At 41.9% G+C, this 27781-nt stretch overlaps 1 protein-coding gene across 4 annotated transcripts in view; it reads right to left on the bottom strand.

The window, feature by feature from the left end:
• The window catches only part of CCDC88C (coiled-coil domain containing 88C), a 95722-nt gene extending 67941 nt beyond the window's left edge, over nt 1-27781 (bottom strand). For 3 of the 4 annotated variants that reach the window (XR_003379342.2, XM_005483157.4, XM_014264456.3), the window contains exons 1-3: nt 27264-27780; nt 27068-27168; nt 19812-19920 (exon numbers count right to left, since the gene is read on the bottom strand). Coding sequence is in view for 3 of the 4 variants with exons in the window: in XM_005483157.4 (XP_005483214.2) it covers nt 19812-19920; nt 27068-27168; nt 27264-27323 (270 nt within the window). In the remaining variant the exon portion in view is untranslated. Of the gene's footprint in view, nt 1-19811; nt 19921-27067; nt 27169-27263 lie in introns of all 4 variants that reach the window. The other variant, XM_014264454.3, reaches the window with a different exon arrangement.

Below are 27781 nucleotides of genomic sequence, written 5' to 3'. Positions count from 1 at the left end.
GAAGAAATAGAATAGAAGAAATAAAAGAGAAATAAAATAGAATAATAGAAGAAATAAAGGAGGAAAAGGAAGATTACCACGGAATCTAGCAGTGAATAAAACCAGAGGGAAGGAAAAGGAAGCCATGTCCTCAAAATAGCAACTGGGCTCTCATCGTTTCCTTTCTAGATTTTCTATGTTCATTCGTTTTCAAAGGCAAACAACCTTTCCATGTGGAAAGCTACTGCGTCCCCCTCGGAGGGGGGTACGGTACCTACGGAGAGGAAACACATGATTTGCAGTTGACACGGGGCTATTCAGAGTTTGCTGCCAGCAATTCGCACCTCGGCAAAGCCAGGTCAGGCGCAAAGCAGAGGCAATGGCCGGGCCGAGCGCAGCCTCCCTGGCTGACCCACCGTGCTGCCAGCGGGCAGGCGACAGAGGGCCCGTCCTCAGTCCCAGCCCACCGAGACCCCTCGCTGGCATCTGATCCCCTCGTAAACTGCCAGCCTGGGGCTGCCAGGGTAAAAAGCGATGGCGCTTCACGATGCTGAGTGCTCAGCACCCACCCGAAGCACGCAGGTCCAAGAGGGGACCTGGGGCAGCTCCAGGACATCCATCCCAGGACACTGGGGGATTTGCCCTCTCCTGTGCCATCCCCATCTCACGTAAATTCACTTGCTGCCCCTGCCTTCCGGGCATCCCACAGTAACACAAATACTGTCCTCTAACAAGAAATGGATATACATATATATGTGCATATATGCATCTGAATACATGTACACATACTGAGTTTTGTGTATATGTGTTTCTGCTATTTGTCCCGCCTACCACTCCGGTATTATTCTAACTGCTCAGACCAGTAACAAGCAAAACCCTTCTGGAAGCCCTATGTAATTTGTTGTAGGCAACTGTCCCCCCACATTCAATCATTTGGAGTCCCCACAGCTCAACAGCAAGAGCATCAGGAATCTTGCCCCACACACACAGCAGCAACAAGGTGGCTTCCTAAACACACAACACTGAAAAGGCCGCTAAAGGCTGCTAAAAGGCCGAAAAAACACACTGTGACACGTTGTATACTTGATAAAATTTAACGTCAGTCTTTCATGGTGAGGTCAGTTATCCAACTTACCTCAAGTCTGAGAACTCACACCAAAAAATAGTTGCTACAACACTTGCTTTAAAAAAATGAACACATGAACACTTCGAACAAATATGGAAAATCACAGCACAAGGTACTGTGGTACATCAAAACTTTACATCTGCAATCATCAAATTCTTCTTTATGATGAATTCACCCCCTACACACTTACAAACCCCACTCACCTTCCACATTCTATTTCACAGATGTGCAAGAGAAAGACATTAAAAATTAATGCTGAAAAGCCATGAAGCCACACTGAGTCCACAATTCAAAGAGCAGTTAGCATCACAGAATAGCAAAGATCTCCTTACTGCACAGCAGGGGAAATACTTCACAAAAAGAGAGTTATGACCAAAAACAGATAAAAGGAGAAAGTCCCTTCCAAGAGCTGCCACAATTTCACCTATACACAGAACAGGAAATAGCCAATATCCCTGTGTGGTAGCTGCTAGGCAAAATTTACTTATCAATGGTAATCCAGGCTATGCATTCACACACATATGCATACTTGCTCATGCAAACATTCTCTCAAGAAGAACTTTCAGTCTTGCCAGAGCTTAACAGTGCTCCTTTAAGTATCTGAAAGGACTGATTAACCCTGCTTAATACAATCTGTGTAATCTACTGTGAATCTTGCAGATAACTCATAACTGTTAACATTAATTAACTCAGCAGAGCTTTACCCTTCTTGCTCCCCCGCCAGCCTCATAGCACAGAGCTCAGTTTAAGCATTCTTTCACTACAGCCCTAGCAGGCAGTTTCTGTATCAGAAAACTCAGTTAAATAATGACACTGTTTTAAGAGAAGACTTTTCCCCACATTTTATACTTCTTCATTATTGATCAGTAGTCACAGCTCACACTCAAAGCATACAACTTCCTGGAAATACCCACAATAAGAGAAAAAAAGTAAAGGATACTGCTGCATCTTTATGCTATCTGTGAGAGAAACAGACATCAGCTGTGTCACTGTGTTATTACTAACATTTCAGATAAAGCAACTTCTAACACCACTATGCCAGTTTTTAGGCTTCTGACCACTGATTTTTTTTATATCAACAAAATACAGTTTTCTTCTAAGCTGTGATGTTTAGCATTTTTCTGATGTCAATCTATCATACAAAAGTCTCATTTATAGCTAAAAGAAAAAGCAACTTTCAAGACCTTGTATTTACAGAGGAAAGCCATTAAAAATGGTCACAAAAAACTCAAAGTCAGCAAGGGCCCCCAAACACAAGGAGATGCCTTGGCTATAGGTAGAAAAAGTAGAACTATGCATACTACCACCCCCCTTCTTTATCACAAGTACCATTTTTTAAATCATACTACTTAATTTTCAGTGTCCTTGAAGGGCACACAAAGGTGGCAGGCATGTATGGTTCTCAGCAATTTCCAAGCTGCCTCGCACGTGGCTCATATCCCTTACCTCCACCAGCAGAGCTCAGGTTTATTATTTAAGCAACATAATGGAGGGAAACCCAATATGAAGTATCAAGTGACTTGGAGCTCCCTATCAACCAGATCACAAAACAACAGCAGCGCAACCTTATGAGCTGGGAGCAGAGGAGGGGACAGTAACCCCCCAAAAATTGCTCCAGGCAAGAGAAATTCAAGCCTCGGGCTGCAAAGAACAGCAACACCTCCCATCCAGCATATCTGGGCTGCACTGCTCTGTAGAAATAAAGATTATTAGTATTTCAGAAGATATAGGTTATAAAAACGTTTATATTGTTGCTGCATCTACTGAGTACCAGATCTAAGCCTAGCAGCACTCAAAGCATGCTGAAACCTCCTTGGGGGTGTGGAAGAAGTCTGATTCCTAGAAGCAGCTTCCAATGAAATTTTCAGGGACACTACAATCAGAAAAACGCAGCACAAGCAGTATTTTATCTACAAAGACAGTGTTTACACCCTTCACTTGCCACAGAACCTTGGCAAGGAGTTCCACTATAAAACATAAAAAGGAGCCATGCAAGCTCCACTGGAAACTCTGGAATGACAATGATGTTAAATGCTGGAATAAGGACTATCTTCCTCTGGTTTAGTAGCAGCTTTTCAAAAAACTTATTAAAATGGCTCTGCATCATTGTTTAAACATACTTCGGTGGAGGCATCGAATTACTCTGACAAACCAGTTTGTCTCAGAGTACCATGAATTAGTTCAGTGATGAATGGCCCATCAGAAACTGGAGCCCTATGGGAACTGGCGCAGTCACTCACCAAAGAATGTTATGGTAAAACAAATGCAAACCTATAGTAATGGTCTGCATTTTGAAGCTGGGCATCCAAACTAATGGTCTTACTTCACACTGCTCAGAAAACATGCAGCTCCCACAAATTATAAAGGGATAAATAGATGCTTACGACCTGGAGGAAGCAATTAGAGAAATCCAGCAGTTATAACACAGTACCTTAACACAAGTCTAGGTACTCTGGCACCTCAGTTACAGTACCCAAATCCACTGTTCCTTAAAGTCCCAGAAAACAGTTTGTATTTTCACAACATTAAGATACTCAGTAAATACTGGGTGCTAAAATCAGGCATTTTAGTTTGAACCTCCAAACAAGCAATTTGTTTTGACAGTGGAAATATGCAGATGATCTGCTAAATTGAAGATTAACACACTGTAGTAAAGACCAAAATTTCCCCCAAACTAAATTTGTATTCACTGATGTTACTTTATAAACAGCAATACAAAAACAGGCACAACTGAAACTAAAAAGAGCATTTGCTGCATTTCAGACTAGTAGATACATGATTCCTTGTGAATTTTGACTGGAAGTCATTCTCACGAGGTAGAGGGAACAGGCCCTTTGAAATTGGCTCAGCACAATGCAGGCAGGAACTAAGCAAACTTCTTCAAACAGCTCTGCCAACACCATTCAGCTCCAAGCTGCAAAACTCCTGCTGTTTCAAACTTAGGGCCTCCTGTGAGCAGACTGCTGATTACACCAGGTTGTATGGCAGGTTTTTGATATGTGCTCAGGACAGAAGAATAAGAATGAAACCTGCCCACTAGTCATGTTAAATACAAGATTTCACACCAGACTGAAAGAAAAGGACACTTTGCCATCTATTCATTCCCTTGCCCTCCGTTTAAAGGAAAATTCATTGTACACTGTACACATGCCCTGTTCAGAGTGCATAACTGATGCAAGCATTACTGGACACACTGCTATCACAAAGATAAGTGGGAGACAGCACCATGCCAACATCTTATCTCCAAACAGAAGAGATATGCTCAGTCAATAGAGCCAGAGTGCTGAAATGCAGGGCTGCAGCACATTTAATGGGGTTCTTTATCCCCAGTTATGCTTGCACATTACAGAACATTTGGAGCAGACAAGGAACAGAAACTACAACAATTCCACAGGCATCTTTCATATTGGTTTTTATGACACCAATCCAGAGGAATCAAACTTGTACAGGTTTCTGTGAATTTTTTCCAGGGGAGCCCCTTGGGTATGACCCCAGGCAAGGAAAGAGCAAAGGCTGCCACAGCAAGCAGCAGCCAGGTCGCTGCACACCTCGCTGCACACACCCCACCCCCAGCCATGTGTGCCCGGTGCCATGGGAAACAGCAAGGGAAGAGGAAGATATAGGATCTGTAGAAAGCTCTCCCTTGTTCCCATAATACTTGGATTTTATTTATGAATTTGAGCAAAGAGGCCATTTCTGTCTAATCAAGTGCAATCCCCTTGCTGCCTTGTAGTATCACAGCTGTGAGTCCTCTAATTGCATCTTTAGTATGCAAAAGGTAAAAATGCTCATGAAAAGATGACAGGAAAGGCTTGGCTGCTTGGTCATAAACATGGACACGAGGGTTTTTCCTTAGGGAATGGCCAGTACAGAAATCAGATGTTCAGAATATATTTCTGGCCATATGGTTCAAAGTGATGAATAATGTGCTTCAGAAGAGAAGGATGACAAAAATAATACAGCGTTGCAGTAAAGCACCAAATTAAACAAATAACAGGTGGTGACTAAAAGTGCATTTTTAATGAGCATCTCTTTATGAATGCACACAATGCAAAGTGCTTTCCACTGTTTTGTAACACACCACTCCTCACTATGGACTAAAAATATCTCAGTTATATAGAGCCAGATGTATAAATTCTTACTCTATGGACATTTCATAGAATTTATTTCTGTGAGATTTGACAGCCAAGCAACGGGAACTTTAAATTCTGAACTCTTAATACTCACCGATTCTTTAATTAACACTTTTTTCACTAGGCAATTTTTTTATTAAATGTTGATGTATGTTTTAATAAACTTTGATGTGTTTCCAGTGCATCTGCCTCATCTAGTGTTCTGCTCTTCACATGTATGTAATTGAGGAAGACAGCAGTCCAGTGGTTAATACAGAAGACAATGTTTGAATTCCTGAATCCAGACAGACATGGAACACAGATCCACAGCAGTTCTTCAAAGTGAATTACTGCCTTCCCAAGCTCTTCCCAAACCAGCCTGCATAAAATCCAGTGGCCAAGAATGAGACACTACTCCATACCACGAGGAACTGCTATACATCTTATAACTCCTATAAAACATCTTAGGAGTCAGGGTTACTTACCCAACTGAGAGAAAGCTAGAGAAAACATTGCAGAGACCAGTTACCCAAGAAGGCAAGACTAGTTTAAATGGCCCATTTCTGCAATGGAGGAATTCTCAGAAAGAATGTCAGGCAGTTAATGCAGTCAGGAAATGAGAGTTTGTGGTGTTAGAGCTGCAGTGTAATGAAGTATGTGCAGCTAAATCTGTAGCCTGCTTTGTCTCACCAGAAGAGCAATATTATCTCAAGGATTGTGGCAGCAGTTTAAGTGGTTACTCAAGCCTGAATCTTCCTGCATGAAGGAAGGTCAGTGTTACAGAACATGAAAACAAATGTGCTCCTCCTCTCAAGTGCAGCTGTCTTGTTAATCTCAAAGATGACATATTCCTCATGTATCAGTCACCACTTTAAAGCCTGATTCATACAGACAGACTTAGGAGCACATGGCAGGTTACTATTTCAGCAGGTTGCTTAAATCTGCAATGCATAATACTCCTTGTAATTCTTAATTGCTTTACTCCTCAAGGGCATACAGCCTATGTTTTGGGAACTGGAACAGACTTGCTCTGAATATCAAAGAAAAATTAATGACCAGTCATTAAAAAGGTGAGAGGTAGTATTTAAACTCTACCCTCTTCTAGCTGGCTCCTTGGATGGACAATAATTTTAAAAAATTATTATTTTTCCCTTTTAATAGTTGTTTTGATGATATGCTAAAAAAAGAAACAAAAAAGGCTTGTCCCCACTCTGCAAACAAATTATTTTAGGTGCCTGTGTATTTAATATTGCATTACATTACTCAGTATGGTTGCTCTGTTAAGCACAAACTTTGATGGCTTCCCAAGTGCCAGGAAACCAGTTCATTCATACTTTCTCTGATACAGCAGCAGTGTGTGCCAAATATGTGGAATTCAAAAGGGCCTGTATCACACAGAGAGAAAGATGATTAAACAAACTGGAAGTGCTTAAACTGACTAACAGTGCAAAAACCTCCCTCTCCCCCCAGTAAGAGCAGTGAGCTGATCTCAGTTAACACCAAGAGCCAAATTCTAACTTTTTATTAACACACAGCTTCCCTAAGGCCTTAAGATTTGCATCACAGCTTACAAAAATTTTAAAATCCTCTCCTAATTTAAAACTAGCAGAAGGAGTCTAGAATATCCCTCTAGGAGGCTCTTTGGAACACCTAGTAAAGCACTGCACTTCCATCATGACATTTGAATGCTGCTTCACATAGACAGGGAGTAATTAAATGACATGCCTTATGCCAGCCAGCCTGATACCAAAGGGCCAGATTATTCTGAGATAAACTGAGGATCGTGAGTGTTTGTGGGGAGGAGATGCCTTGTTGAAGCAGATGTCCATGGCTGCAATTCTCAACCACTGCACTTAGGGGAGGAAAATCTGTTCAGTGAGAACTTCCTTTTGTACTGCAAGATGGCAAAGCTGGGGTTTCCAGAGGCAGGTGGGTGCCAGCACTCCAAGGGAACACACACAAACCGAGCTCCCTGTACCTCACTGGGGTCTCTGCTTCCTGTGCCTGAGCTCTTGTGTTGTGCCCCACAGGAGCCCAGCTGGAAAGGCTTTCTGCCCTCCACAGTCACAACACACCCAACAGACAGAAAACCAGTCCTTAGAACATGGCATTTATCTGACAGAAGGCTTGTGCTGCAAGGGCCCAGAATGTGGGAAGCTGTACCTTCAGTCTGTACAGATTCATGCTTTAGGAAGTCAAAGTCACCATCAACACCAGCATATCTACCTGGCAATAAAGCAAAGATTTCAAAGTTCAAATCCAACAAATGGCATTGTATCTCAGATGTCCCCCCTCTCCCAGGTAAATCTATCAATATCTAGTGTGCAGATATTCTGGGGTCTTCTCCTCTGACCACTGCCCATTTAATTTATTTCATGTTCTTATCTCACCTGAGTCACACAGATGTACTTTAATACCACTTTTCCTAATTTTGTGAAACTATCTCTTTTCTTACAAGCAGCCTGAAATCTTTCATTTGGGACAAGTTAAACTTTCATCTGACGGCTAAGAAAGTAGAAAAGGGTTTTTTATAAAAAAACCTCTGAACCCTAGTTGAAAGTGGAGTAAGACAACAATGAAAACAAAATTATTACACTGCATGAAAATAGTTTAAAAATCCATCCTATAAACTCATACATAATTTTTGTTGCTGTGGAATCAAACAGATGTTTGAAATACTAAACAAGTGTTACAGTTGACACCTCAAACACATCTGAACTGACCAGCATGAAATATTGAACTGTACATTTTTGCAGTTTAATCTCCCTTTCTTTACACTCAAGCATCCTTCCTTGTAACTCTCAGACTAACTTGACAGTACCAGAAAACTCCATTTCTGGAGAGGAAGGAGTTTCAGGTATGTATCTTCAGACCTGTACACTTGTCCCTTTCACAGTTTGTTGGTACCAGGTCAGGCAGGACCCATTCCTTATCTCAGCAAAGGAAAGACAAAGGCTGCACACATCCCAACAAAAGGACACTGTGGCAGCCAAACACTCCCCACCACAGGCACCAGAGAGGATAAACAGGGAACCAACTGCAAGGTCACAGCACATACCAGCAGTGTGCATTTACTCTTTCTTAAGAAAAAAGCCAACTACCCCAAAAACTGCACACACAAATGCAATGAAGCCCACAGTTCAGAAAGCTAGTCTTTGTTATAAATTTATGGGCAGGGAGGAGTGTGTGTGTGAGATTTCATTTTCAATATGGCTTTGTTTTGGGGATGATAAACAAGGACTGAGTATTTCCCAGCCTCTGCCTATGCAGATATATCTTTCAGCACCTCTTTACCAGTTACACAAACTACTCAAACTGCAACACTATATATCAAAAACAAAGAGACACACACCCCCACACAGAACAAAAACAAAAACCCCACACACAGAACAGAAAACCCCCACAACTATAATGACTTAAATCTAGTGTTGACCTGGTAACCTCCTTTGGCACACTAGTCAGACAGCTGCTTTAAAATCCCAGATTCACTGATTGAAAATTATCACACATAGAAAAGCTTATTTAAAACAAATGTGCTGAAGGCCAATCTGCTTCTCACCTCCTTTGCATATTAAATATAGCTGGTGGAAGTGACTGAAGTATTTTACTTGAGTTACTGCTGAAGTTTTGAGCTGGGAATTATATGCTACCTATTAACCTATTACAGAAAAAGCAACTGTTCAGGAACTTGTTTGTGTTTTAAGCACCATTCAGAGGCATTTAACCAACTAAAAATAAATCACTCTTCACCATTAACTTTCTTAACTTACAAAACACTTAGGGGAATTAAGATTAATGCACCCTGAAGGGAGAGACTTGCATGAGTATCAGAAAGATCAAAGTGGCTTGTGGGTTTGGGGTTTTTCATTGTTGAAGTTTTTCATGTATTTGGTATTTAAGATTATTCCTTTACAGTCTCAAGAGTTATAACTAAGTAGATATAGAGTTATTGGTAATAAGTATATTTTCCACTTGTTTAAAAGCCTACTGAAAAGAAGAAGCTTTAAATGAGTTGTCCTTTACAAATGGGTGACAGGACAAGCCTGACTGCAAAGTCTGTGTGCTAGAAGAGCACAGCAATTTACTGGGGTATAAAAACAACTGCTTTTTACTCTCATGCCAACTCAGCTCTCTCATCTCAGCGTGTCTCTCCTACAGCAGGTCTGGCAGAGCAAAGCCTCCAAAATCAGGTGCCCTGCTAAGCTCTAGATTGGAAAGCAAGCCAGTGTATCTTTGGATACTCAAGCAGCTGCCATAAACACTGCAAAACCTCTAAGTGCTGATCAAGTGTGATACACACCTCTGCACTGGTAAAAGTTGCAATATGTCAAGAAGAACCAAAACAAATTGTGATCTGGCAGACAGCTCTGGTTTCACAATACCCAAGGGTTTCAAAACAAAACTGTTTGAAGACCCTGCTATGCAAGATGCTCAGCACCTCTAGTCCATCAAGTCAGTGTCACTTAAAATCAGGTCCTATGCCATACAAAGAAAGGACAATTGCAAGTTAACTGAAATGCTTTAGGAAACAAAAGGCCAAACTGCAGCTGCATCTAAGGGAAGACAAATCTTCAAGCAACAGCAAATGATTTGAAATCTGAATCCCTCAATTGCACAGAATTTGGACCTAGCAATTCATAAAAAGAGAATGGGCTAAGTGAAAAAAGGGGCATGAAAATCACCTCTCCAATCAAGATTTTGGCTCAGGCTACAAAGGCAGTGCATGCTGGAAGAAATGTGAGACAGCTCTACCAAGTTTGAGAATTAGAGCACTCTGGTTTAGTTCCTTCTGCATGACTGGAAGCTGGGAGCTAGCTTAAGTGCCAGAGCACTGAAGTGTAAGCAAGGCTTCTAATAATGGCAGCTTTTGTGGTCCTCTACTACAGAATCATTCCTTCTGCATGTAAAACTGTAAAAATACATCCACATGCCATTCAGATAAGCATTTGCCACAAACTCTGAAAAAAAGAGAAAGCTTTCAATACTGATACACAGCTTTTGAATATTCAGGAAAACACAGAACAAACACACAGAGTGGGGCTTTTCTGGTCTAGTTGTTGGGGGTTTCTTTCACTTTAAAATATCAACATTGAAGAACTGGCCTTAAGACATTTATTACCTTAAAGGGGCAGCTCCTTGTAGATGAATTGTTGTTTTGCTTTGAAGTACTACACAGTCTTGAGAGACTCCAACTAACTCAAACAGGTTACTAGTGAAACTAGAAGATTCTTGACTGTAGGGTTTTTTTTGGTGACCGCAGTTTTTGATGGATTTTTTTGTTGTTGTTGGTTTTTGGTTGGTTGGTTTTGCTTGGGTTCTTCATAATTTTTGATTTTATGTTTTTTAATGCTTGCTTGGCTTTGGTTTTTTTTAAGTGAAGTGTATTTTACTTTCAGAGTAACTGCTTCTTAGGACTGACACTTTCTTCAGAAACTTCATCCTGACAAATGACCATTTTAACAGACTTAGTGGCTCTGCCCATAGTATCAAAAACTTCTAAAAGAAATTGACCTCCTTCCAGTTTCTACCAGCAAATGCTCATGCCTTCCTTGGGACCCCAGTAATTTTGCTTTACTGTAACACAGCTGCTCCAAAATGAACCAGGCATTAAACTCAGCACCAACCTCCCCTCCCCTGTAACACACACTGCACACCTAACAGGTCTTACTGAAATATAATTTTGATGCTCCACTCCCTGCAAATACTGTTCCAGTGGATATACTGCAATAGGAGCACCATAAAAAAAAACCCAAAAACCCCCACAAAATCAAAAAAACCAAGACAGCCAAGAACTCTAAGGTTTCAGAGGGAACTTATCTTCTTTTGCTTTTCTGCTACTTAAAACATACAGCAAACAACTTACACATTTCTGAAGTCAGTTCATTAATGTAAGGTAAATAAAGGCAAGTTTTTTAGAGAAAGAGCATCACATACTGTAGTTTAAAAATATTAATAACCCACTAAATAAATATCTTCCTGTCCAGTGAAAATTTTTAAATTGAATTCATACAATACTTTTCCTTTGTGCCAAGACAAGTCTTTCCTACCAGCTCCCAAAGGAGCAGATGTCTATCACTGTTATCTTGATCACCTAACATGCACAAATGATGTCATTTTAGGTCTAAAAAACAAATTAAACAAACATCTAGAGACTTTTAATAATGCTAATTATGAAAGAGAACAGACAGTGGCAACTCCACAGGGGCCATTTCTGTCTGCTGAGCAGATTTTTATTTAGGCACATTTACTGGCCATATGAGGACCCAGCAGAATTTAAACACTTCTCCTTCAACTCCATCTCTTAATCATAATGGAAAACAGAGGCACAAGCTCACACAGCTTATATTCAAACAGCCCATCTGAACAGCCATTGAACAGCTATTTCAAAAAGTCATTCTGCTTACTCAAAATACAACGTGCACACACTTTAATTTTCTGCTTAATTTGCTCCTTCAAGTTTGCTCATTTTCTAAGTCCTTTTCAAAAGCCAACATGTGCAAATGGGAGATGCATGCATGCATGAGGAAGTGACAGCATTTCAATTTCTGTGCATTTATGAACAGGTGCCTTTCTTAACTTGCATTGGTGTAAAGTCCATGCACCATGTAAAGTAGGAAATACACCCCTTCCTGTGAGCTATCTTTAGCAAAGAAATTAGCACAAACTCCCTCCTGTCCCTAGGTCTGACTCTCTCTGGTGCAGAAACCTGCTCAGCAGGATAAATCCCATCATTCTTAACCAGGATAGGTGTCTCCACAACCTTCACACCATTTCCTGGCCCAAGAGCACTCACATTTGCCAAAATACTGGAGGTCAACATCAACTCAAACAGACCTCTACAACACAAACCACAAAAGCTTTCAGAAGTAAATAAAACTCTGCTTTAGATCCATCATCTCCCACCCAGTTCTGAAACCCGATACTCCTTCAAAAGGACAAGGACTGCCTGCTTTAAAAGACATCTGAAATACCTGAGATGAAAATGAACTACGGAAGAATTGCTTACAGGTCAAAAAAGAGCAGTGTACAGAAAAGTGAAGTTCATGTCAGAGCTCTGTGCCAACAGCTGAACTAGGATGCTGTTGAGTGGAAAGCCAAGGCCAGCTGAGTTCCAGGCACAGAGACACCTTTGCTTGCTCCACAGATCACTGCCTGGAACAAGCCTGGACACCAAACCTCAGTCTGGAGTCAGAGTTCTGTGAAATCAAGGCTGTGGACTGAACCCTGTGTATCACAATACAGAATGTGACAACTTCAGTGAATGTGACACTGGATTAAGTAACACTTTTACAGGCAGAACATGCCAATAAAATTAGGATATAAATCACTTTCCTTTACTACCTGCCATTACAAAGGAGAAGTTATTTGCTTTGGGAACTGGTATGCAATTAGGGGACTGTTTGGCAATCATACTTTATACATTTGTGGAATTCATCTTCTCTCTTTAAAGACTTTTTAACAAAAAGTTTTTAATGATATGGAGCTCATTACAGAAGCAGGCAATAAAGTAATCTTTATTTTTATAATCTTTAGCTTTTATTTTTTATTTCAAAAAATGAACCTCAAAGCTATTTTCAGCTGTAAGTAGCACGCAGGCTGTTTTCTAACTTACCCAAAATTGGTAGGCTCTACAAAACTTAATTCACCCCTTTGCAAAATTTCAGCTAACAAAAATAGAACAGTTGCCCAAAGTTGAGGCAGCAGGAGTGAACATGGCTGTCTGAACAGCAACTTACATGTCAAACCTAATATCCAGAAATACATAAGTGGTAGAGGACTGAAATACTCTGTGGCTTTAGCATTGGTAATAACAGCAACAGTCAAGGAGATTAACATCAGGCCTTGGCTTTGGTTAAGGAAAGTCACACACACTCTCACATTGCTCTTTTTAAGCCATATAAAGGACACTGTGGGTGTGTTCTGCAGTTCAGACATCCCAAGAATTGCTCTCAATTAACATGTCAGAGGTTAAGTAAATGCTGCTGTGTGGGAACCAAACAGCTATTCCATACTGTAAAATTTTACAGGTCTCCATCTGCCACTGTATGTTAGGACACTGCTCCTCTCTTAGCTCAGTTTCTTCATTTGTCTGCACAATACATTCACACCCCTCTAGCCTATCAGGCAAAACAAAGACACAACTGCAGACACATGTCAGGTTATCCTGCCCTTTCCCATATTCTAGCTCTAGGAGAAAAGTAGTTTAAAAGTCAAACCATTCTCTTCCATCTGTTTGAGGTCAGTATTTCATTCTGCATTCAAATGCACATAGAGCCTCAAGGAAAAAAAACAGGTCTCTAAAATCAGTCCTCCCTTGAACTTCCAGATAGAACTCAATCTATCAGCCAAAATGCATCCTGGATCAAACCCAGTAATCTCAATCAGGTGTCCAACAGCCTGCTACTAAGTCACTTGGAATGGTGCCTCTCACCAGCCTGCAGAAACTTATTTCAACTCTGAAGCAGAAATGTTTGTTTAGTTCTTCTGGAAATGATCAAGACCATTTTCACTAACAAAGCATCAGGCAGTCTGGCTGCTAGTGATGAGTCACTTGTCTGTCTCTTTCCCACTGAAATACCTGATAACAGGACCTATACAAAATGATCATGATTTTTGTGATTCTTGTGTCTGTTCCACTGCAGCAGAGTGGTACCCATTTTCAGCTGAAGAACTAAAACAGAGACTAACATCACTGGTTCAGCATTTCCCAAATGGCAGCACCAAGGTCAGACACTCCCTTGCCCTGCACACAGCACTACAGTAAGTCAATGTCTTCACAATTCACTGTGGACAGTACCAATCTTACATGCAACCTTCATGTCTCATGATCATGCTCCAGCAGAAGAGAAAGCCTAACTCAAAGTATTTTTGCCACTCCAGAACCAAGAAAGCTTCATTAAGCTAAGTACTGCATAAATACATGTAGACAGTCTGTGCCTGTAGCAAGTTTAAACTAGCTCGAAGTCAAAGGAACAGAAGCAGAAGCAAACACACAGCTAATAAGGTTCTACTCTAGGTCCTGCCAGTGGCAGAATCTCAAGTCCTGAAAGGCCCAGTGCCTCACTGAAACACAGACCATCCCTACAACAGCACCTCACAAATATCTTTTTGTCACAGGAGTTGGTTTATTTATTGTGGTCTGGTGAAAAACAGAGGCTTCATGGCTGCTCCCTGTTGTTGCTTTGTGCAGCTGTAACTTCAGGCCACAAGAGCATGAACGCTGCCTCTGGTAGGTGCAGCAGCACAGCTGCCAATGCAGAAAATTTTGGAGACTCTATGAACACAGCCCACTCAACTGTACAGAAAAGGGAGAAAACTGCACTTAGGAGTGCATGGCATCAACAAAGCATTTGAATTAAAAAGTTTCTGTTGAAGCTTTGGATACCTTTGTATGGATATCTTTGTTCATGAGAAAGTTGAAACTCAGTTAATAATTTTGGAATTTAAAGCTCAAGATGAAGAAAGGTTGGCCCTAAGCCAAAACAGTTCCCTAGGGAATAGGAAAGGAAAGCAGTCACTCAGGCACAGTACAGCTTAACCCACCAAACTGACAAAGCTAGCAAAAAGCAATTCAGTTTTACCTCATTTCAGCAGGCCACTGCAGGTACAAACTTTCCCCTAAGAACAGAAAAATACTTTTTTGGCTTCAGGGTGTGTGCATTTCTAGTGTTTTGCTGTTTGCTTTGCTAAGGACTAGATCACTAGCCCACTAGAAGTAGCCTGCCTAGTGGGGAAAGATTCCAGCTCAGAAAAGAGGACACTGCTACTTCCAGAATTTTATTTATAGCTTGAGTACAGTTGCCAGTCCCTAAGCTGTGCCCAAATCTGGAGCTCCAAGTTGGAATTTCTCTTTGCAGTTCAGTTAAGGGCTCTAAACCTGACTCAGTGCCTCAACTACAGAAGTGGGAGGTGTTTACTGATCTGGAAGCTATTGGTATTGCAAGACCTTCACTGATCCACAGGGAAAAACTGCATTTGCCTCACCCTGAAAACAAATTCCTGTCTATTCCAAAGGTTAGAAACAGCCTCAGCAACTCATGGGCAGCTAACATCCTTTAACACACCTGATAAAAACTCTGCTGCTTGCACTTGTTTTACACAAGTACAGAGCAGTGGAGCAAAAGGAGGACACGTGTCTGAAGAATTATGCCTTAGAAGTAAGGCATCCTTGCCCTCCATGATCCCTGGGCCCAGCTAAGTGATTTAGGGGGAGACAGGAGGATTTGTGGTAATATAGTCTCTAAGAAATCAGTGAATTCCCTTTACCCATTCCCCTCACTTTAATGAGAACACTAAGGGTTTTTATGAGTTTCTTACTCAAGTTGCACATGCCACACAGTCACAACTCTTACCAGAACTGCACCTCAGTACAACTTATTTCTTAAGTAAGAGATATTTCCAACCTTATAGAAACACAAGGTAATCTGCTAGATATTTAGTAGCTACAACTGCAGGGAATAGAGGCAACAAAAATACAGCCATGAGCACACTGTAGCATTTCTTCCAACAGCATTTCTCATCCACATACTCTAGATGTGACCATAATACCCATCCAGGCACAGCCAAGGGATGATCACATTCTTTTCTTTACCAGCTTCAAGCTTTTCATGTAAATGCAAGAAATTTTTGCTTGAGAGTGCATTATATACTGTTGGAGTGATTACTCACATTTTTGAAGGTTAGGAAGCCAGCTGTTTTCAAAAGAGGCCCTTTGATAAAACTTTTTTATTTACTGGTATCAAAGTGATTTTTTGTTCCTTAGAAAAAAGCACTACACCCAAAGATTGACACATGAAGAAGCTCAATAAAGCCAGTTCAAGCCTCCCCTGCCACCTGCCTCAGGCTTCTTCCACTGCAGATATCAGGTGCTGCTCTTGCATGGAATCTTCAAGTAGCAGCACCTACTGGATTTAAATATTCTCTACAACACAGCAAAGGGAGAGGCTAACACCCCTCTGATTTTCCAGCATTCTTCCATCTTCTTTCAGTTTAAAGACAGACAAGCCTTAGAATTCTGAGCAAAAAGAGTCACATAAACAGCACACTGTGAGCAAACTTTCTGCTGTGTTCAGCCTTTTCCAAGATATGGCACCAATTCCAGAAGTTTTATGACCAGCCATTTCTCTAGTGAACCAGTAGTGTAACTGTTATTAAGTGCAATTAATGACATTATCTTGAACACTCATAAAATCCCACAGCAAAATGAGTCATACACTCTGTTTCAAAAGAGGGGCCCTCTCAAGACAATAAAACCTACAAAGGTACAAATGTTGAGAAAGTTGGAAATGTAAAGATGTTGCATGGTACCACCGATAACATGTATTACACAACCAACAAAAAAATTTAAAAATCACCAAAGCCAGCAACAACCAGTGTTGTCCTCCATTTTAAGAGTCCTGACACTTTTTCTTAGTAGCCACCAGCAATGAAGTCTCACACAGTTGAAAGCTGCAAGATGGCAACTTTTCAGAAAATTGCAAATGAACAAATTCAGTTAGCAAATTTCTAAAATAGAGAGGTTATTCAAACAGAAAAAAGGCCTCTTCGTTGCACCTCCCAAGTGGTGTCTGGTGAAGCACATACACGGGCTCATCTTGAAAGCTTAAATCAAACCCAAATTCCACCGATAACCTGGCTTGCTCATACATATCTCCAGCAGAAACTCTCAGCTTATGAGATCAGAAAAGTGCTGAAAAAACACTAATATTTGGAATTGTGCTTCTGGAACAGACCTGTCCTTGTCTTCTGAAGTAGCATTACCTGTATTAATGAGAATTTTGCTTTAATGAAGAGATCAGCGATACAGCTATACAAGCAATCTGATATTAGAACAGACAGACTAGACAATTACATGATCTGAAATGTCAACTACCTTCTGAATACCAGCATTAATTTTAGTAGGCACTTATGTCACCTTCCTCAGATACTGTTTACAGTACCATGAATTCATGTCACACTCTTGGTTGCTCCTGCCCAGTACAGAGAAGGGCAAGTGTTCTTTCATACCTACCAATGTCCTTCAAAAAAGGAGAAGGAAAAGGCCACTTCATTCTAGATGATCTGGTCTTCCAAATTCAGCAATTATGCCATAAACTTGACTTCGGTCCATTAAGTAAAGAGGAATGTAAAATGTCAAGGCAAATATGTTTTTAGGAGCTTTTGTTTCTCTTGAGCAAGCAGAAAATTTGTGTTCCTACTGTTTGTCAGGAACTTCTCCCTCACAGTCTGCAAACATGTTTTCAGCCAGTAAGACACTACCCTCACTTCAACTTTGCTAACATATTTATACTGCTTCATTAAACAGTGCCCGTAACTTCAGCCTATTTAAAAAATCTCTACTACTGAGGAGAGAAGTAGCATAACATTTAATTATTAAGAATATTTGATATCCCAAAGCACCTATGTGGTTGCATGTAATAAAAAGCCCTAGTAAAACCTACTTAAATCATATACTAAACAACAAGAAAACCTTCCAAACATCCAACAGAGACATGAGTACAGTTGTAACGTTATACTCCCATCAATCTCACACAGAGGTCAATTACAGCATAGATGGCCTCAGCTACCCCCAGACGATGGAGAGCTGGAGGCTGCACACACCACATCAAAGGGAATCTCAGATTAGCATCAAGACCTTGGATCTGCCCTGAAGATATGATTGTGTCAAGGAAAAATAAGTTTCTTATATAATCTTATTGCCACAAAAAAGTTATTTTATTTTAAAGTTTGTTGTAATTACATTTTCAGGACCCAACACAAAGACTGATGAGCTCTCTCTGACTGCCTTGTTTACATACTGTATGTACAGTCCTCAGGCAGCAAGATGCACAGTATTCAATTTCTGGACTAGAATAGGAACATCACTGTTACAGCTGCTACTGCAAGCCTCAGCTACTGTTTCCCATTGAAAATTCTGTGTCTTAAACTATTCTACTTGTTACTAGCTTTATTGGATTAGCTCAACAGCTAGGTCAACAAGCAACATAACACATGACTCTGAATCACTTTTCTTTTTTCCTGACTCTGATCTTGTTCCAGGTATTTTTAAAAGAGGTCAGAGTATCAGCTTCAAGAAAGAGGCAAAGAAAAAAAAAAGAGAAAAAGGAAAAAAAAAAACTTGTGCATGAAAGCTTAAACACCTGAAGGACCAGACTCTCAGCAAATCTTGTGGGGGCAAGGAGAAAGAAGGTTAGGACCAGTCTCTCTTGTAGACTCCATATACAGTTAAACTTCAGCCTCTAGTTATGACCAAACGGAATTTCCCTTAGAAATCACAAGTCTCAGCAATGACATCACATGGCATCAGCATTTCCAGATCTCAACAAGAGACACAGATCAGTTATCTTCAGAAACATATGATATGCTCTCCTACACCATCTCAAACCTGAGGTAGTTTTTCTAGCAGGCTGCTGGAACTTGCACAGATGAGTCACACAGCCCATCTGACCTTGTCACTTTTCACATGTGCCTCTCTCAGACTTCCCTAGGCAAGTCCGGGAGCAGAGCTGTGGCAATCACATGGAAGAGCAGTAGGCATGGAACTTGGGAAGAGAATGGCATGAAAAGGCACTACTGTACATATCTTCTGTATTTTGATGACAACACCAATATGTAGTCTCTTCTATATATACAGAAAAGATGAAGGGTCCAGGGTAAAACACTGGCATCAGCTCCTACAGTTTAGCTGGCTTGTTCATTGTATGATTGAGACACACAGGAACATTTTAACAATCCTAAGTGGTTTTAGCCTGGTTTATATACTGCACAGCATTCAAATCTGGCAAAAGACTCCTAGAAACAGTAGAACAGTTACCTCCTCAGTAAGAAGTCGAAATACACACAACAGTGAGCATACAGAAATTCTATTTAGAGTAACTGAGTCCATGCTATGGCTCTCCAGCAGCAGCCAACATGCTCATAACTCTGCAGAAGTGCTCAGCTGTCACCAGCCTGGTTTTAGGGGAGCACAGTTACAGTAGAGGAACACTGGCAGCTCAGGAATGACACCCAGCAAGTGCAGAGTGAGACTCTGCAGTCATTCCTGCACTTGGCTCTCTTAGAGGACTTCTGAACAAACAGCTGCTTCAACACCAAAGAACAGAGTGTAAGAAGTCTACCTTCAAGCTAAGCAAAGATTTATTGTTCCTGTCATTTCAAGATATATATTATAGTGTTAAAAACATTTCTTCATCAATATTTTATTTTCTAGCAGCCCCTTTAAGAAAAGGTTTCCTGTTTTTAAAAGGTCTTATACCTAGAAACACTACTTCCATTTCAGTAAACCCCTTCACATACACAACCCTACCACAAAACAGCCCTTGTAGTATTTACATCTCCAAATGCTGAGAGTCTTTGAGGACAACAACTTCTTCAAAAAAAAGAGGAAGGCAAGGAAGCAGCCTCTGGCCATGAGGAATAGATGGAGATAACCGTATTGTCATTTTCAGAAGAAAAAGCATGGCTGAAAGAACTTTACACAAACACAAGTTCCTCTCCATTTCCTGTAGCAAGCTTCTTTGAGCCCCCAGCCCCTGCACAAGCTAAAACAAGACAGCAGTCACCACAGATTAATGAGCAGAGAGCAGAAATCTCACCTGATAGTAAGTCTTAATGTTTCTGATCAAGATGGTCAGGTTTTGAACCCGAAGATAGGTATCATTATTTACATGCTTATTGACACGTTGGTTGGTTGGTCGAGGATCTCTATTAAAAAGGAACAAAATAAAATATTAGTAATTAAACTGGTGTTAAGACTTAACATTTCAATAGCACATTTAAGTTTATTAATTAAATATACTGAATTATACAGGGTACATAAGCATTAATTAATGATAGAATAAGCTCATTATCTCTGCACCTATGTGTAAGTTGGAAATATTTCCTGCATGTCACAAAGTACCCTACTGCAACCCACACAGTATTTCAGGTCAGCTTCCCTTCTTACCCATATTTTCCTGAAAAAAGAGCATATCTAGAGTTTGTGCAAGCTAGATCAAAGCAGTCTCTGATAAGATGGGGTTTTCCTTATCCAAATAAAGGCAAGTTTAGGAAATACTATCATGCCTTCCTCAGCTTTGGAGTATTATGACAAGAAAAGGGTATAATACTTGATTGGTGATCACTGTAAAAACGTCAAAGACCAGATGTATCCTAAACTGGAGGGGAAAAAAAATAATGCACTTATTACCCCCATACCATCTTACTAGATCTCTAACATACATGCTATGTTCTTGGTTTGATTTTAAAAACAAATCAAAATTGTACCCAAAGGAATTCTATTTCTAAAATAAAAAATAAGACAGAAAAAAAAGCTGCAAACTATTTCATGCAAATGTACACCTTCAGATCATCTCCATACACTCACGCTACAATTTTGAAACAAAAAAGGAACCCGAAAATCTTTATCTGCCAATAGCACAGACCAAAGATTTGTGTCTCTCCTCTAATAATGACTCTTATCAGCAGACTCCTACACAATCCAAACACCTGCCTCCCAGAGCTCTGCTTGGCTGGTAATTAAGCCATTCACAGCTCCTCCAGGGCCAACTATTGAACTCAGGCGTTGACAAGGAAATAAAAGAGGAACTGATCCAATATTTATTTTTAAAATATATCTGCCAACATTTACATAAGTATGTCAAAGAGTTTACATAAATATGTTTACTTTTTTTTAAAATGCACAACCAGTCCAGAGAACCTCCAGTCCAGAGTGAAAGCAGTGCTATGTGAATAAATATGAAAAAATACACAGACATTCCAGACATGAGAGAAAACTGCCTTGACAGCAGGTAACATCTGACATGGTATTTATGTACATGCATTTAAGCTGATGTCCAATACTGGCATAAACTAGCAAGACACTACACAGCTTCCCAGCAGCAAAGGACTTTGTATACACATTTATACTATAATAAATTATTAAAGAAAGAACAAAAAGAGGCAATTGCAACAAGCTTTTGAAGTAAGATCTGTAGTAAGTATTCCATGCTACTGCTGCCCAGACACAGGAGTGCAGAAGCCACACTGGTAACACTCTGACAGGATGGGTCCTCGTTGAGGGAGGAGAATAAATGGCACCAGGCCTGAGCTCAGGCAGCGCCCTGCCCTCAGTGCACTCTGAGCAGATGCTGTGCCTCAAAGGAAGCAGCTTCTTCTTGGACACAGCTCTTTTAGGCAAGGCCATGACAACAAAGTGGGAAGCTAAAAGGGAAGAAGCACTCAGTAAAGAGAAGCTGGCCAAACACAAGGGTCAGGCTGCAGTTTTCATTTCCATGTGAAAGCTCCTGCAGGCAGCACAGTGCCACGCCACTGGTCACTGTCTGGCAGCGTGCCCAGCTCTGTGGCCAGGAACTGACATCTCTGACTGGCTAGCAGTCACTACTCTGCAGTCCTTCCCAGAACTGCAAAAAATGGGTCAAAAATCCACTAAACAGAGGGCACCAGCCACAGGAAAGCAGAGGCTGTTTCTTCAACAGCTGCAGCAGTGGAACTGCAGGACCTGGATGTTTTCAAAGGCACAGAAGACACAGAACAGCTACTTCCTAGACAAGACCTGCTCATTCTTGCACAGCGGGGACTGTGCTACAAGAACATAAGCACCAGCAGGAGCAGGCCCTCAGGAGCAATTCCAGAGCTTTTATCCTATCATCTTCGTTAAGGGTAATTGATTGCTCCAAGAGCCCTTAATGCCACTGACCTCAGGGTCCTCTTAACCTCCAGCCAAGCTGCAGCACAGCACAGCTCGGCACTGCTGCCGCTTCTCCATCACAAAAAAATGAAAAGCTTTTCTGAAAATAGAATGTAGCTCAAAAACATGTTTTCTGAACATGTTGTATAACCAGCTTCACAAAGCACCCCAGCTTACTTCAGAGAGGACCCTCTGAACAAGATGTGGAAATCCAGTGCAGCCTACACTGCAAACTGCCACAGAGCTTATTGTCTGCACAGGAAAATGGAACAATGCCCCTCAACAAGCAAGATCCCGTTTCTTCTTTCTGTGCTTAAAGACAATCCTACCCTAAAGACGACAGGGCTGTTGGTACTACACTTTGAACATTATAGCCCTTGCCTGCGTGGTGAAATTTGTTCATCAAGAATTTTACAGAAAGAAACTCTAAGGATCACACTGAAAATTATAGAGAGAGGGTTTGTTTGTTTTTTTTTTTGTTTTTTTTTTTTTTTTTTTTTGCAACACTAACCAAGCAACCAAAACAAATTCATGTCTGGATTTACCTAAAAAAAAAAATCCCTGAACACCACCTCAGATGCCTCTTCAGTCCTTTGATGTTTGGCCTTTCCCTTACACACAAATATAATGAAAACTACATTTTTTTTTTGTCAAAACCACCTACTTGTCAAGATCAAAAAAGTTACCTAATAAGACTGAGACAGCATGGCTGAGGTGTGACTTAGGAAAGTACTCCACAAACCAGTAAAAACCCACCCAAGCCAAAGAAACAGAAAAAGACTCAAACCTCACTATATATCCAAATATTTTAAAGAAGTTGCCTGGTTTGTACATGCTCAAGTCTTCTAAGAACAGAGAGGAAAGGAAGGGTCAGGAGACACAGATCAAGTGACAAATTCAGCAGGCGTGAGGCCACCAACACAAGTGCACAATAATGCAATCCCTTAAGTCATAAAACTAACCAAAAAAAGACAGTCCAATTCTTACAGTTTCTGACAAGCCATTTTGAGGAGCAAGGGGAAAGCCCTCAAGCCAGGCCCAAGGGTTATGAGATGCCAGAAGGAACTGAGTGGCCCAGCATCCTGTGGCACTTTGCTCTGCAGGCAAGGTAAATAAAAATGCACCACCACACCAGGGCTAGTCTAACTCCTTCCCCTACCAAGTGAGATGGTGCTACTAAGGCTGGCAGATTCCTAAATTGCCTAGAAAATGGTGGAAGAATGCACCACTACATAGCATTCTAGAATTTTATATTAAGCAGATGCACATCTCTAACACATCTTGTGGCATTTGTGCCATTTGCACAAACCACGAGGAGCGGGCACTCACAATGTGGCTGTTCCTGTCACGTGGTCCAAATTAAAGACAACGCATCAACAGTACCACAAACCATGACAGCAACTGAAATGGAGAAACCTATTACTGTGCATGGTTATAACAGGATTTTAACACAAATAGTATTATCAGCAGTATGCCTAACACACACTCCTGTTTGCTAAATGTTCTGACAGTCTATTTTCAAATAGAATAATTAGAACAAGCCAAAGTGAAAACACTCATGTGCCTGCATAAACCTCCACGTAATTTCTTACAGGAAGTTTTATTTGGGAAGTTAAATGAGGCAAGTATTTGCTTATGCTTGTAGATGTTATGCCACAGCTGCAACTGTACCACTGAAGGCAGTCATTGCAGTGCCACCACGTGCTAATTCCATACCAGGAAGTGACACACAGCCATCTGAAAAGAGTTCTTTAAAGTATGTCTGCAGAAAATATTATTAACCTGGTACACATAAATCCATCAGCAACATAAGCTTGAAACAGCATTTCTACTTTGAAGATTAACATTTTGTATGCATTCAGCCAGTACTGCAAGTCTGCAGAAATCAACATTGTCCTTCATGCACAATCAGGTTGGGATATACACTTGAGCAGGACACAGGCAAAGGAAAGCATTCATTTACAACAGAATTATTTGAAAAATAATAAATGTTGTTTTAAAATCTAATACATTTGAAGAAGCCCAACACTGCTGTCTGACTCTTGCAACTAAATTTATTAATTTAACAGGCAGGTGCCCCTACTGGGAATCAAACAGCGCTCAGCTTTCTTAGAAACAGTCCTGCTTGTTTAGAGATCCCTAGTAAGCAAAGGGATCACCAGCCAAGCCCAACAGCCGGTGTCCCACTGACTACAGGTTCCCCCCTCCGCCCTTGTGCCACGGCTACATTTGGCAAGCCTGAGCAGAGCACATTTTATTCTGGGCTGCCATTCCCAGGGGCAGCTCATTTCTGAAGAGGATGAAGTTAGGGCACAGCCCTATTTTCACCTCCTGTCACAAAGCCAGCAGGGACCTGGCAGGCTGGAAAAGCAGCAGATCACTGTCACACATCTCTCTGGTGACACAGCTGCCTTGCTGAGATGAACCCACCACCTAAAAAACGTTGACACTGCAACACAAAGCAGCTGGGATCTTCTCCACCCAAAGCTGCCAGACAGCATTTTGGAAAAACCTGAAGTATTACAGCAGAAATTAGGGGCTGGCTGAACTCCTACAGCCCCCACCATGACTCAAGCAGCTGAAGCCTAACTTTCACTCAGCAATCTCCACTCAACAGGTGTATCTGGATTTCTTCACAGATCCACCTGTCTTCATTGTCTCCTGAATTAAATTCTGCTTTGCTGCAGGGCAGAAATGTTGTATTTTTAGTAATGAATTTCCCAAGAATCTGGCTTTCAAAATCTTCACTGAAGAAACAGCTTGACTTGCAGCAGAGCACTGCATCGCACCTGGTGTTTAGATGCAAGCTCACATGCCCCTGTTCTTTCTGTTCCCATAATCAGGCAAGCAGGACCAAAAAATTCAAAGTGAAAAACACACAAGTGATGAGGCAGCTGCCCACATGAGTGCCCAGCTCTTTCACCATGCCTCCCCCTGCTCTCTACATGTGTGTGCATGCCTGCATCTGTGCTTTCAAGCAATCAACACTATCATGGCACGGCAAATCCAATTCCAGATTTATCAAAGGCCCTCATTAATTGGCTTTTAGCAGGAAGAAACCTCCAGCCAAGCACTGAAATCCATCTTCAGGAACCAGGACTTAAAGTGATGAGGAAGAATTTTTAAAAACACCTTTTTATTATTCTGAAAGCTTTGTGAGGCAGAAATACGCCTTGCAAGACTTGCCTGACTTGCATGTAAGCCGTAATTGCATTGCAATTTGAAAAGTTAAAATCAAGGAAAAGTAAAGGTCAGTCAGCACCTTTCCCGAGCACCTTGCTAGGTCAGGATACACTGACCTAAATAAAACTGCAATCCTTCCTACATTAAACAATCTTGGCTCTCAGTACAAAGCTCTTGGTTTCCAGCTCTTTAGTCACCATTAGAAGCACTGCTAAAGCTGCCTAAAAGACTCCAACACTTCACTTTCTGAGGCACCGCTGCCAGAGATGTTTGTGGGGGAAAACAAAGAAAGAAGCTTAAAACTCGTCAACGTGGCAGGGCACCTCTCACCATCACAGGAGATCAGACAAAATGCCAGCTACTGTCACTGCACTCAGCCAGCCTGTATGCTTCTCTTCCTTATTTCCATGAGAACTTCGAATTGTCTCCTTGTCCCCAGATCATTGTTGAGCTGCTCCCTTGAGTTTAACAAATAAGAGCTTACCAACTCTTAACTCCTTAGATATAGTTCAACGGCCAATTACAAATATTTCAGTTTGCACACACCACCTAATAAAACTCTCCTAACAATGTCACAGTCATTCAAAAGCCACATCACTTCATAAATTCATGATTAACTACAACTTGGTTAATTTTTGTTTTGAAATGAGACGACTATTGAACATATAATAATATAAACATATTAGATAACAGTGCTGTTTAGTTAAACCTGCAGCCAACTCAGCTGCTGCTCTTTGATAGTTAGGTTGGTCACCTCTGTGCCAAACACAATGGTCAGGAATCAAAATTTAACTTCTCACATCTTGGAAAGCTACAAGCCTGGACCTAAACGTTCATACTTGAGGCTCTAATTGGCAGAAAATAATCTTTTTAGAGTATAAGTATTCCTTTAAAAATTCTGGAAATTATGCCTTCTCTTTACAAGAGGCTTCTATCCCTGCTAGTTTACACCACTAGTTTGTTATCTCCGTGTGCTGGCTGATCTGGGCTCTGTTCTGAATCATGGATTTTCACCAGCTTCACTGTTTAAGCTTCAGTTCACAATTTTCACTCCTGGTAACATCAAATCAAAAGAAAATTTTATTACCTTCTCATGTGGAGCAGCCAGGTACCAGAAGATAACAAAATTTCACAATCTGAGTGGGTGAGGCACTGATTGTCAGATTTAATGTTATTTCTCAAGATTTTAAAGGATTCTCACATGAATTCTTCATTTAAATGCTAGGAGTAGCACTGGAAACCACTGGCCGAGCTTCAATTGATTTCAGTCATTTAAGAGAGCACACTGCCAAAACTGAGTGACTTCCAAACTCTCCTCCCCTGAAAGCCAGACACTTGTCCCTACAAACTCTCTCTCAGATGTATTTCAGAATATTTAAATAAAATACAGTAAAAACAGGCAGGCTCTGCATGCAGCACAGTAGATCAGCAACAGGAAAGGATGTGGTTAAAAACATAGCACAAGTCCTAACGGCAATTCAATTCAGGGTGTCAGGGTATTTTCAGCACCCCGTCTTTTAACCAATTTCTAAGTCTCCTAAACACATGGCCTTACAGTGCCGCCGGAAAGAGGCAGCACTAAAAGGTTTTTCTAAATTATGTATTTAGTATCGAAGTTTACACAAGAGCAGACAAAGTTCAGCTGAAACCCTCCCAGTAAAGCTTTATTTGATACTGTACTTTCATTTCCTTCTTTTTACTGCCACACACATTCCACTGTAACACTGACTAAGATACCTGGGAGGGAAAAAAAAGGAAAATACGAAAACCACACACATACCAAGCAAAAAAGATTTAAAAAACAAGCTAAAAAGCCCTGGACCAGGATTAGTTCAGGGCTTTTCCCCCCCCACACTGTTTTCTGTAAATTTCAAAGAGCAGCCACAATGAAAAGCGCTCGGGCCCCAGGCCGCCCCCGCGCCTGAGGCAAGCTCGGGGCCGGAGCCCGGCACCCGCGGCGCTGCCCCCGGCCCCACTCACATCTGCAACATGATCTTGTTCAGGACCACGCCATCCACCAGGTCCATGTAGACGCCGAGGTTGTCCTGGTCCTCGCTCCCCAGGTCTCCGAAGGTTTTCACCTGCCGGAGGAAGGACAGCAGGGTTGGGGGCTGGCGGCCGGACCCAGCCACCCGCGGCAGGACAGGGCTGCCCCCTCGCTCCCCGCCCTGCTCACCCATGTCACCAAGGGGCTCTGCAGGAAGAGCTCCAGGAGCTCGGAGACGGTCACGTCCATGTCGCCGGGGCTCGGGCGGCGGTGGGAGGCTGCGGGCGCGGGGCTGGCTCACTCGGGAGACAAAGGCGCGGAGCCCATGGCCCGCCGCCCCGCTGCCCGCCGGACGCTGCCTACAGGGCAAACAATGCGCGGCTCATCGCCCCCCCGCCCCGCGCCGGGGGCACACGCGGGGCCGCTCGCCGCGGTCCTTCCTCCCGACGGCAACAGGCCGGTCTTCCCCGCCGAGCTCGCTCCGCGGCTGCAGAAGAGGTTCCCCAGGCAAGAGCGAGCCACGCCAGGAAAGGAGAGAGCTCAACCCCCCAGCCGCTACGGCAAATGCCCGAGGGCCGGGAGCAAAGGCACGGAACCCCGCCGGGACAGCTCCGAGCAGCCCCGCAGCCGCTCCACTCCGGCCGCCCCGGTACCTGTGGCGGGGCGCGCCCGTGCCCCGGCAATTAGACCCGGGCGGTGGCGGCGGC

This window comes from Zonotrichia albicollis, chromosome 6 (genome assembly GCF_047830755.1).
Source record: "Zonotrichia albicollis isolate bZonAlb1 chromosome 6, bZonAlb1.hap1, whole genome shotgun sequence".
Lineage (NCBI taxonomy): Eukaryota > Metazoa > Chordata > Aves > Passeriformes > Passerellidae > Zonotrichia > Zonotrichia albicollis.
Note: the sequence above shows the minus strand (reverse complement) of the source record. Positions and strands in the feature narration are given on the sequence as shown.